Genomic DNA, 12,533 nt, shown 5'->3' with positions numbered 1-12,533 from the left:
TGAGATGACCATGCTGTAAGATCTGTACACCCTCTATGTCAGGCATGGCCAAACTTGGCCCTCCAGCTGTTTTGAGACTACAACTCCCATTAAAAAGGTAAAGGTACCCCTGCCCGTACGGGCCAGTCTTGACAGACTCTAGGGTTGTCCGCTCATCTCACTCTAGAGGCCGGGAGCCGGCGCCGTCCGCAGACACTTCCGGGTCACGTGGCCAGTGTGACATCACTGCTCTGGCGAGCCTGCACCAGCGCAGCATACGGAACGCCGTTTACCTTCCCGCTATAAAGCGGTACCTATTTATCTACTTGCACTTTTAAGGGTGCTTTCGAACTGCTAGGTGGGCAGAAGCTGGGACCGAAAGACGGGAGCTCACCCCGCCGCGGGGATTCGAACCACCGATCATACGATCGGCAAGTCCTAGGCACTGGTTTTACACACAGTGCCACTCGCGTCCAACAACTCCCATTATCCCCAGCTAAAAGGACCAGTGGTTAGGGATGATGGGAATTGTAGTCCCAAAACAGCACAGCCTGTAACAATACACTACTGTTTGGCTACAGCCTGTATTTGGTTGCCGTCTTCATATTTTTTTATCTATTAACCTGCCTGTGATAGTTAGATAGATAGTCAGATTTACCACCTGTGCCTGTTTTGACACATGAGGCATTCTTCTCAAGTCTTCCCTATATGAACTAATAGGATTAAGCCTTTACAAAAACTTAGTGTCTTTGCACACCTTTTCATTTTGAGGTGATCTGAGGCTTCATCCCCTAATTTAGAATTTCTCCTGCACGCTCCTGTCAGCTACTGATATTTGTTTTGCGTTCAAAAATTTCTGTGTTTTTCAGCATTAGCTGAAGATAATTTAAACAAACACATTCTCTATCCAGGTACTGTAGTAGAGCAGCTGGAAATGTGAGAGTGATGAGGACACAGTGGAGTTTGACTGCAGGGGTTTCTCACTCTATGTCTCTCTCACACAGGCCTGCCTTCCTCCAATGGGGAAACAGAAATGGCCTATCATGCAAGGTCACAAATGCCACAGAAATGTGAACACCTTAGGAAGACCGCCATATGAAAGCTAAGCATTTATTTACGTTTGGTCATTTGGTTCCTGTAAAGACCACTGAGTGAGCAGCTGTTCCCCATGACCTTTAGTTTTAAATGGTCTTTCGCAAACGCTTTGCAAAGGAAGCGATGGAAAGAGAAAGTTCGTCAAAGGACAGGGAAATTCGAGTCTCTTCCCGCAGGCTATATCTTGATGGCCTGACAGGAAAGAGCAGGTGCCTCGAGGCAACAAAAGCGAAACCAAGTCCTGCACACGAGCAAGGCACGCCTTATTTTCTGCTTCTGCCTGAGGCGTTTCAGTCAAAGCAGAGCAGGCTTGGGGGAAGCGATTGTCCTGCCGAGCTGTGAAGGGCACCCACTTTTTCCTGAAGTGGGTAGCGCACCAAGGGCGGGAGATTCGTCGCTGGAGGGAATTAGTTTCGCAGCCCAAATTCATCAGGTGAAGCATTACCTGACATTGTGCTGGGAATGTGCCATCTGCTGACATGCTGCCTTACTGGGTGGAGTGGCTGCCTCTCTACTCATGGCAGAATTGTGAGGACTTTGCACATGAGATCAGGCTTTAAAAAGAGATCTTCATTTAGTATGATTGAATTGGTCTGTCCCTGATTAAGATAGGTATTCTCATGTTCTCAAGAGCTGTGCATAGGCAGTGCCGTAGCTACAGGGGAGGGGGGGGGGAGAGAGACAAGGGGAGCTAGCTGGGTTTTTTGCCCTGCGTGAAGCCTCCAGAGGGGCACCGTTGAGGTTGCCAGCCTCTGTGTGTGTGTACACAAATGTGCATGCGGGCGTGGGTTTTTGACCCAGGTGAAATAAAGCCTAGTTTCACTCTAAACTTAAGTAGGTTTGTTAGAAATTATCCTAATTCAGGCACCCCCAACCTAGGCCCTCCAGATGTTTTGGGACTACAACTCCCATCATCCCTAGCTAACAGGACCAGTGGTCAGGGATGATGGGAATTGTAGTCCCAAAAACAGTTGGAGGGCCAAGTTTGGCCATGCCTGCTCTATGTTGACTAACAGTGTAAATACGTGTAATGAAACCATATTTCTAAAAGCACGACAGTCTCCACCACATCTTCAATTCTCCAAAGGAGCACAGATCCTGGTTGAGGGCCATGACCTCTGGAATCCTGTGCACAGCTCAGCAGGGATTGGGGTGGCCTGTAATAATACACTACTGTTTGGGTACAGCCTGTACTTGGTTGCCTTCTTAATAATTTTTTATCTATTAACCTGCCTGTGATAGTTGTCAGAATTACCACCTGTGCCTATTTTGATACATGAGGCATTCTTCTCTAGTCTTCCCTATACAGATTAACAGGATTAAGCCTTTACATAAACTTTGTGTCCTTGCACACCTTTTCATTCTGAGGTTTCATCCCCTAATTTAGAATTTCTCCTGCACGCTCTTGTCAGCTACTGATGTTTCTTCTGAGTTCAAATATTTCTGCATTTATTTCAGCATTGGCAGTTCCCAAGATAATTTAAACAAACACATTCTCTATCCAGATACTGTAGTGGAGCAGCTGGAAATGTGAGAGTGGTGAGGACACAGTGGAGTTTGACTGCAGGGGTTTCTCACTCTATGTCTCTCTCACACAGGCCTGCCTTCCTCCACTGGGGAAACAGAAATGGCCTACCATGCAAGGTCACAAATGCCACAGAAATGTGAACACCTTAGGAAGACCGCCATATGAAAGCTAAGCATTTATTTACGTTTGGTCATTTGGTTCCTGTAAAGACCACTGAGTGAGCAGCTGCTCCCCATGACCTTTAGTTTTAAATGGTCTTTCGCAAACGCTTTGCAAAGGAAGTGATGGAAAGAGAAAGTTCGTCAAAGGACAGGGAAATTCGAGTTTATTCCCACAGGCTATATCTTGATGGCCTGACAGGAAAAAGCAGGTGCCTTGAGGCAACGAAAGCGAAACCGAGTCCTGCACACGAGCATGGCACGCCTTATATTCTGTTTCTGCCTGAGGCGTTTCAGTTGAAGCAGAGCAGGCTTGGGGGAAGAGGTCGTCCTGCCGAGCTGTGAAGGGGACCCACTTTTTCCAGAGGTGGGTAGCGCACCAAGGGCGGGAGTGTCTGGGAGGAAATAAGATGGTAAATAACCAATAACAAACTAAATAGTGATGTATGTAATTTTTATTACTAATTATATTTAGTGGTAGTATGGCTGTATTGTTTTTTGAAACATAAAATCATTCAATAAAAATTATTTAAAAAACCAAAAAAAACCCAAACTGCTGGGTTTGACCTATAAAGCCTTAAACAGCTCAGGACTGCAATGCCTCAAGGACCACCCCTCTCCTTATGAACCTACCCGGACCCTGTGATCATCATCTGAGGTCCTTATTTGTGTGCTTCCTCCACAGAGGTGAGGTCCAGAGGGTGGCAACATGAGAACGGGCCTTTTCATCAGTGGCTCCTTGTTTGTGGAACTCTCTTCCCAGGGAGGTTTGGCTAATGCCTTCATTATACATATTTAGGCGCCAGGTGAAAACGTTCTTTTTCAACTGGCCTTTGGCTGATTGACCTCCAAAGGATTCCTCCATTAACTGGGAGCTTTTGCTCATCATTACCCACCATAATTCTTCCTCTGAATCAACTATGGATTTCCATTAGATAATATTACAGGGAATGCTTGTTTTATTTGCAGAAAATTGAGATGCAAAATTGACTTCCGTGCTGTAGATGGACCTTGGGGTTGAGCAAAGGGTAGAAAGCCCCACTCCCATGGAATCCTCTATTGATGAGCAGCCACCAACTGAGGAAGAACAGGGGAAGCTAGAAGCCCCTCTGGTAGATCACCTTAAGACTGAGGTCTTACACCTCAAGGAGAAAGTGAGTATATTTCAATACAGGTTGTATACTGTGTAGAGGGGTTTTGGGGTTTTTTTGCAATGTTTCTTATTCCCTGATGCAAGAGAATCGCTCCTTTTTGCTGAAGTAAACAGAGGTTGCGTTGCCAGAGATGCTGTAGTTGAGAGTCCTGTAAAGAACAAGTGGTTGGACTGAATGACTTCTAAGGTCCCTTCTATCCAGTGTTTTTTTCACGGGGGAAGCAGGGGTATGCATACCCCTAAACATTTTGTGAATCTTTGTACTTTCGTCCACATACTGTATTTACTTTTCCCAATTTGAACTATAAAATGATGATTTTCTTGAGAGTACTCCTAAACATTTTTAAAAGAAAAAAGCACTGCTTCTATCTCTAAAAATTGACAATGATAGACTTACTGATGACTGATATCTTGGGGCTGTTAAACATATTTTGCTGGGTTGTAACACTGTTAACATACACAGTGGATGCAATAATGGACTGGTTTATAGCTTCTGCCTTAGTAAGCAAGCAATTACCTTTTGCTTCAGGATGCCAAATTCTCTGAAAGCAGGCTTATTTTTCAACAGTAGAAGCTGTGAACAATGTTGACTGGAATGAGTTGAGTGAGGGCAATAACCTTCCTTCCAGAAAGGAGAGACAGGAGAAACCAGTGCTGTCGTGGTACACTTTGAAGAGGGAGAGCTCACCATGGCAGCTCACATACCGTAACTATTCCTCAAGCCAAGTCTCAAATGCAGACACATGTGTTGATCCTACACATACTGGAATGGTGGACAGTCACAGATTACTGAGCTGTTAAAGGGTGGTTTAGTAGTCAGCATGTTGGAATTTGACCAGGGAGGCCTGGGTTCATATCCCTGATCAGTTAATTGGCATAACAGCAATCTCATGCATAGTTTACCTGTGAGTAAGCTCCATTGAATTCAGTGATGCTGATTCTACTTGATTATTTTCCTTGTTTTCTCATCTCCCAGACCTCGATTCAGGGTTTTCACTTCCTCCTTACAATCTGATGAAAATTAGCATATGAGCATTGTGCTGATATTTCAGCTGAAACTCTGGATAATCTTATGCTGTAGTTTCATGTAGAAGTTAAAAATCATGAGGGACAAGATGGCACCTCATAGGCCAGAGGTTTTCAATCTTTTTGAGTCCATTGCTCCGTTGATCAACTACATTCTTTCTGCGGCACCCCTGTAGGGCTCAGGAGCCCAGTTATGTCACCCCTTGCCTGCCAGGCTGGCAGACTCTTGCCCTTTTTCAAGCACCTTTGTGGAGTGTTCCCTAAGCCTCCTCTCCTCTCCCTTCCCCTTGGGAGTCCTCCAGGCAGCCGCTGCAGCCACCCCTGGTCTCTGAGTTCCTGGCAACCAGCACCCCCTGGCCAGCTCCAGAGGCACAAGTCTGGGAAGCTTGTAGCCAGGGCTGCTGCAACAAGCAGCTGTGCAAGCCTTTGGGAAGCAGAGACATGAGGGCGTCAGGGAGGGAAGAAAGGAAAGATGAACAGAGGCTAGTGTTTCCCGTGGCATGTCAAATATCATTCAAGGCACCCCAGGGTGCCGCAGCACACTGGTTGAAAACCACTGTCATAGGCTAGTGACTATGGGGTGCAGCAAGAGTCTTTGAACATCACTTTTGTGCCCTGCTTTTGAGGAACAACTAGGTCCATATAAAACTTATGCCCACTTGCTTCACCCCTGCAAAGCAGTTCCAACTGATATCCTGGTAACTGTTTTTGAACACACTGTGAGAGAGCTTCAGGTAAATTAGTGCAATCACACCCTTGCATCCATATATAACCCACCCAAAGTCATAGGACAGACCTTCACCACTCTGAAAAAACTCCTCTAGACAGCATTGAAGAGATGCAATAGTGGCACCATTGCTACAGAGTTGGTCCTAAAATGGACTGTAGCCTACGTTTGATTATACAGTGGTACCTCTGGTTGCGAATGGGATCCGTTCCGGAGGCCCGTTCACAACTGTAAAGAATGCAATCCGCGTCTGCACGTGCGTGGGTCGCGATTCACCACTTCTGTGCATGCGCGTGGTGTCATTTTGTGGATCTGGATCTGCGCATGTGCAAGCGGCAAAACCCAGAAGTAACCCGTTCCATTACTTCCGGGTCGCCGCGGGACGCAACCTGAAAACGCACAACCTGAAGCAAACGTAACATGAGGTATGACTGTATTCATTATTTTGCCTTCTAACCTTCCTTTGGTTATTGTCTTAGTGAACCAAATTAATCCAAAGTAATCAGGAGTGGAGAACCTGTGGTCCTCCAAATGTTGTTGGATTTTGGGGTGCTGGGAGTTGTGACAGAAAAATTTGCTTTTGCTGGGCAGGTTGGTTCACCAAGTGCTTTCTTTTTCTTTTTCCCTGCCAGCAAATGGTTAACAAACGGCAGCCTATGATTGGCTGGGGTTCCAGGAGGGTGAGTTGAAAAGGAAAGGATTTGAAGAGACAGTTTGAGTAGGTTAGGACTGTGGTTGGGAGAGAGAGTTGGTTCTGGGTAGAAACATCCACTCTGAGGAATATATCACAAGCTAGAGAAAGGAGTCTCTGAGTTTAGTGTGAAGCGCAGTGTTTGGTGTCCTGTAAGAGTAATTAGGCCAGTTAATAACTGGGAGGCTGAGGCTGAGCCAGGAGAAGTAGAAGTTGTAAAGAGAATGTCTACTTAGGTCTCATTCCAGTCAGGAGGGGAGAGATTCTTCTAGAAAGAGAAGACTCCCAGACCAGTGATCCCTTGGGTCTGTTACTTGGAGTACCTCAGGAGTAGAGTTGTCTAAGGGGTGTGTAACTGACAGGAAGTACCACCTTGTTTAAGAATCAAAGTATTAAGCGGCAACAGCTGTGCAACAGCTGAGAAAGCAGTGAAGTGAAATAACATTATAATCTGAAGTATCCTATGTTTTGCCCACTCGTGTCATAAACTTCCTTTGTTAAATAAAATCTTTATTGTTTGTTTAATCTAATCCTGCCTGAGACTCCAAAGTATTAAGTTTTCCCTCACACATGCCCCCCACAAGATAATCTGAGGTAGTTTGTGGGAATTTGAGGAAGTGGTGTTCTGTGAGGTGGGTGCACTACATTTAAGTGAGGGCAGGCCAAACGGCGCCAGGGGGGAAAGTGCTGTTGCGCCATCACAGAAGTCCCATTAATTAATTAATTAATTAATTAATTAATTAAACATCCAATCCATGTCTTAAGGTGTGAGGCAGTTCTGAAGCGGAAGGCAAGCCAAATTCGACTGAATGTAATACTGTCTAGAAAAGTCATATTAATTTGACTGGCTGTGTGGGGTTTGGAAGGCTTTCAGGTGCCACTGAAATATAAACCATGTAAACTCTGACATCGCCTTCCAATTCCTGCAGTAACAGTGCAATCCTATGCAGGTCTATTCAGAAACAAGTCCAACTGAGTTCAGTGAGGCTTGCTTGCTCCTAGGTGAGTGGCTATAGGATTGCAGCTTAAGTCAGTGTTCGGTTGTGATCAATAATAGGAACAGCTGTCTAGACATTAGGGCCTGAGTTTTTCAGTTTTATTTTCCTTTCCCCCTTGTGTGTTGTATTTTTGTTTGTTTGTTTATTAGAATGTAAGCCTGTGGGTAGGAAGTGTCTTGTTTTGATTTTATGTAAGCCACTCTGGGATCCTTTTTAAAGAGCTGGGTACAAACACTGTAAATGATAATAATAATAATAATAATAATAATAATAATAATAATAATTAATCATAATCATATTATTTATATGCCTCCCATCTGACTGGGTTGCCCCAGCCATTCTGGGCAGCTCCCAACAAAATATAAAAAAACACAATAAAGCATAAATCATTAAAAAAAACCCCAACTTTCCTTATACAGGGCTGCTTTCAGATGTCTGCTGAAAGTCAAAAAGTTGTTTATTTCCTTGCTATCTGATGGGAGGGCATTCCACAGGGTGGGTGTCAATACCAAGAAGGTGCCTGGCTCGCTGAACTTTCACTTCTGAGAGTGAGGGAACCTTGGAGCTGGTAGTGGGGTGGGAGAGCTGAAAATAATGCCAAAATATTTCACATCTGGCAACCAATGCGCCAATTTGGTTCCAGATAGTACATAGGTAGATGAGTCTAAAAAGCCTGGGACAGAAATTTTCATGGCCCTCTAGCAGCTATGGTGGCTCATTTAACAAAAAGTCATGTATTTTGCATTAACTCTTGCATTCTTACCAAACGAAGCCTCCTAGAGCAAAATAAACACCAGGATTAAACCCCCACCAAATCACAGAACTATAGAATTGTAAGGTTGGAAGGTATCAACAAAGGTAACTGTTAAGTTGTGGGTTGACATAGCCGACGACACAGCGATTTCTCCAAGTAGCTCTTTATTTCGTAAGCTGGAATAGAACTAACTGCAAACAGCACAGCCGGCCTGCTTTTATAGGCAGCCGGCTGTCAACATTGTAGCAACAACAGCCCAGAGTTCCCGCCTAAAATAACTGACGTGGACCTGAGTGAAAACTATCTACAGACCTGAGTGAAAACTATATACAGTATCCCCCTGCTGGCCCAGGGTGAAACTTCACTACATAACAGTAACCTAGTCCAACCCCCTGCAAATACGATCATAAAACCTTCATCCCCCCTTATTCGATTTAACAGCACCAAACATGAACAAAAAGAAAATGCTCAGAGGGTACTCCATGTTTCAGAGAGAAAAACACCCCTCCCACTGTATATAGCTCTCATGATTCACACTGTCACTAAAAAAACAACCCATAAAAAATAATAATTTAATAATAATTTATTATTTATACCCTGTCCATCTGGCTAGGTTTCCCCAGCCACTCTGGGCGACTCCCAACAGAATATTAATAATAATAAAAAGAGATAAAACATCAAACATTAAATAATAATTACTGTCTTATCTGGGCCTGAGTGTTAGATATAATCGAGTGCAAGAAGTATCAGCCACAATAATAAATGTGCTGTGTGAACAATATAGGGAAATGGTGTGTATCATCATCATCATCATTTTATTATTTATACCCCACCCATCTGGGTGACACCCAACATATACAGTATAAGAATACAATAAAATGTCAAACATTAAAAACTTTCCAATACTTCCCTTCAGAATTAGATATCTTTTAAAAGTTGTGTAGTTCTTTATCTCCTTGACATCTGATGGGTGAGTATTCCTCAAGGAGGCCTAAAGCAGTGTTTCCCAACCTTGTGCCTCCAGATGTTTTTGGCCTACAACTCCCATCATCCCTAGCTAGCAAGACCAGTGGTCAGGGATGATGGGAGTTGTAGGCCAAAAACATCTGGAGGCACAAGGTTGGGAAACACTGGCCTAAAGGATCTACACTGCTTCCCAGTACATTTCCGAGCACAATTCAAAGGTGCTGACCTTTAAAGCCCTAAAATAGCCTCGGCTCAGTATCCCTGAAGGAGCGTCTCTACTCACATCATCCAGCCTGGTCACTGAAATACACCTCCAAGGGATTTCTAGAGGTTCCATCACTGTGAGAAGACAAGGAACCAGGCATAGGGCCAGTGTGGTGTAGTGGTTAAGAGCGGTAGTCTCTTAATCTGGGGAACTGGGTTCACGTCTCCGCTCCTCCACATGCAGCTGCTGGGTGACCTTGGACCAGTCACACTTCTTTGAAGTCTCTCAGCCCCACTCACCTCACAGAGTGTTTGTTGTGGGGGAGGAAGGGAAAGGAGATTGTTAGCTGCTTTGAGACTCCTTAAAGGGAGTGAAAGGCGGGATATCAAATCCAAACTCTTCTTCTTCTTCTTCCTGGTAGTGGCACCCTCACTGTGAAATGCCCTCCCATCAGATGTCAAGGAGATAAAGAACTACACAACTTTTAGAATACATCTGAAGGCAGCACTGTATCAGGAAGTTTTTAATGTTTGATGTTTTATTATGTTTTTATACTGTATGTGTTGGGAGCCATCCAGTGTGGCTAGGGCAACACAGTCAGATGGGCAGGGAATTAATTAATTGATTGATTGATTGATTGATTGATTAATTAATTAATAATGGGACACAGCTTGGGTACACATTACTTTTTGTAATGTGAATTACAACTATGTATGGATATCACTATGGATTTCACTGTCCGAGCTGAAAAATGGGGGTGGAGACATTCCTTCAAGTATACATGGCTGAGGCCTTTAGGGCTTTACAGGTCAGCACCAACACTTTGAAAAGTGCTCAGAAATGTACATACATAAACAAATAAACGAATTATGGATTCAAACTGTTGAACAGCAGCTACAGTTCAGCTGTACAATGGCTATTGAACAGTAGCTCCACCTCCACTGTGGTACTATGCTTTGATTTTTATCCCAATCTTCCTCATTTCCTTAGAGAGACAATGAGAATGAAAGTTTTGTGATATTTGGCTTTCCTTCCATAATGAGAGAGTGGAGGAGGTGGCAAGCTGCACTATCCTTGGGGCCTGGATCTGCTGCCCTTTCCAGCTTTCCCCAGTCTGTTGCCTGAGGCTTCTGTGAGGGTAATGGGCAGGCCAGCCCTGCTTTCAGAATTGCAGAAGCCACATTTCATTGTTATATTTGATCAGAACCAGCATGCTGGTTCAAGCAATCCATCCTAGATGCAATTGTCAAGCAGGATCAAACTGTGGTTTGCAATCTTGGTTTAAAGGGATTGCTTTCAAACCATAGTTACCCAGTTCCCTGTTTTTTGTCATGATAAATTTGAATTTCTCCCCTCAATGCATGATGAAACAAATTGCCAAAATACAAATATTTGTGTAAAAATCTTGTATTTAATTTCTAGGACCAAAGTGCTACCTCTGGAATAAACTATGAAGAGGGTAGTAATGCTGGAGAAAGCTCAGAAGGAAACCCTGCTGCCTTTGATTCTGCAGCTGAAAGAAATGTGCCAACGAAGAGCCCAGGAAAGGATCAAAGTTTGACTGACAAAGTGGTGAGTATTAGGTCCTCTGTGTGCCTTCCTATGCTAAGTTTTTCCTTCCAGAATATTGTGTATTAACATGACTATTGTTTCAGTCCTTTGTACACTTACTTGGGAGTAGGCCCCATTGAACTAAATGTGATAGTGCTATGGAACCCTTTCTGTGGAATCTCTGCTTCTGAGTGATGGGATATACTGGTTTTTCTTCTCTGACAAGTTGCTGTGGAGGGAGCATATTTTACCAGTTTTAAAAATATGGGTGGGTTGAATTCTCAGTATAGACAATTAAATTAGGATTTGATAAAATATAGAATGGGTTATCCAGTGAATGAGTTTTACAAATCACTTTTCCTTTTTCCTGTTGGCCTCCTCTGCCATTTGTAACTTGGCTTGATTGTATGATCAGATTGGAGTCATCTGCTTTTTCAGAACAGGTCAGCAGTGCAGCTGTTCCCAGTATGAGGCACACTGAGGCCTCTGTTGCAAAACCTGTTTTCAGTGGACCACAGGAGTGATTACCGTAGATTGAATTTGGAGTTGCCCTTCCGTGAACAGAAGGACTTTTCCTGTTTGTGAAATGGTCTGCAATCTATGAGAGGTTCTTGCTGGAAGAAGTGGGGGTGGTGACCTTTGCCACTTCTTCCTTTCCCCTTGCACATCGCATGGCACATCCCATGTTCTTCCAGAGGCTCTCCTGGTGCAAGTGACACAGGGGCTTGCAGGGGCAAAAACAACACCTCCATCACTCCATCACTCCATCATGACAAAAACAACACCTCCATCACTTCCTTCAGTAGGAGCATCCAATTAATTAGTTCCACTGACTGGACATCTGGATCCAAGCTGTACAGTATAAACCAGTACCTGATTTCTTTTTCTTTTGTTCTATAATTCTTCATCTCCCCCCCCCCCACCTTACTTGCTGTAGTTTTATTGTTTGCTGTTGTACAGTGCTATGCTGTTTTACAATATTTAATGGTGAATGTTTGTTTGTTTGTTATAAACAAGTTGTTACTAATTACAGGCAAGCCTGAAGGGAAAGACTGATATAGGCTGTTGATCTGTGGGCCACACTACCTAAAAGTATGAATTCTTATCACATGTGATGATTAATGCTGAACAAGATTTCTGGAAAAGGTTTATATCTGAAGAGTAAGAAACAAAGGGATGAGCCTGCAGCAATCACACTTTTGTGTATAAATAAAAATAAAATGTTTTAACTGTGTTGTAAAGTGCAAGATACAAATGTGACACTAGGTGGAGATGGTGAGCTATGGCAAATTCAATATATATTTTTCAAAACTTCTTCTTCTTTTTTTAAAAAAAGCATTTCCACAGTGGTTAAGGTGTGTAGATTCCACCTTAGTAAAGTTTAAAGGCATATTATTTCTGTAAATAATTTCCAGTTTCATTCCATCACCCAATGGGATAGAAACATCCTTAGCTGAAGGTCATATATCTGGGATGAAGGTCCATCACATGGTTTATGGCACTACCTGTTGTCTGAAGGCAGGGAATACACACAAAGTTGCAGGAAGTAGAAGTGGCCTAGTCCTCCTCAACCCCAGTCCATTACATGATGAGACCAAAGAAAGGCAAATAATATACAAATAAGAAAAAATGCACACAGGAAAGGCATTCCAGTGGAAGGAAGGCACTACAGACTACTTCCCTTAGGGAAAAGGTGCACAGA

The 12,533-nt window shown here is 43.6% G+C and overlaps 1 protein-coding gene across 1 annotated transcript in view; it reads left to right on the top strand.

Moving 5' to 3' along the window:
• The first annotated feature begins 1,236 nt into the window (after positions 1–1,236).
• LOC310839081 (E3 ubiquitin-protein ligase RNF213-like) overlaps positions 1,237–12,533 on the top strand; it is a 94,875-nt gene continuing 83,578 nt past the window's right edge. The window contains exons 1-3 of the mRNA XM_083727296.1: positions 1,237–1,507; positions 3,730–3,914; positions 10,703–10,852. Coding sequence (XP_083583422.1) covers positions 3,765–3,914; positions 10,703–10,852 — 300 coding nt within the window. The 5' untranslated portion in view covers positions 1,237–1,507; positions 3,730–3,764. The remainder of the gene's footprint in view (positions 1,508–3,729; positions 3,915–10,702; positions 10,853–12,533) is intronic.

Source organism: Podarcis gaigeae (genome assembly GCF_964106915.1).
Source record: "Podarcis gaigeae genome assembly, chromosome: 2".
NCBI classification, from domain to species: Eukaryota; Metazoa; Chordata; class Lepidosauria; order Squamata; family Lacertidae; genus Podarcis; species Podarcis gaigeae.
Note: the sequence above shows the minus strand (reverse complement) of the source record. Positions and strands in the feature narration are given on the sequence as shown.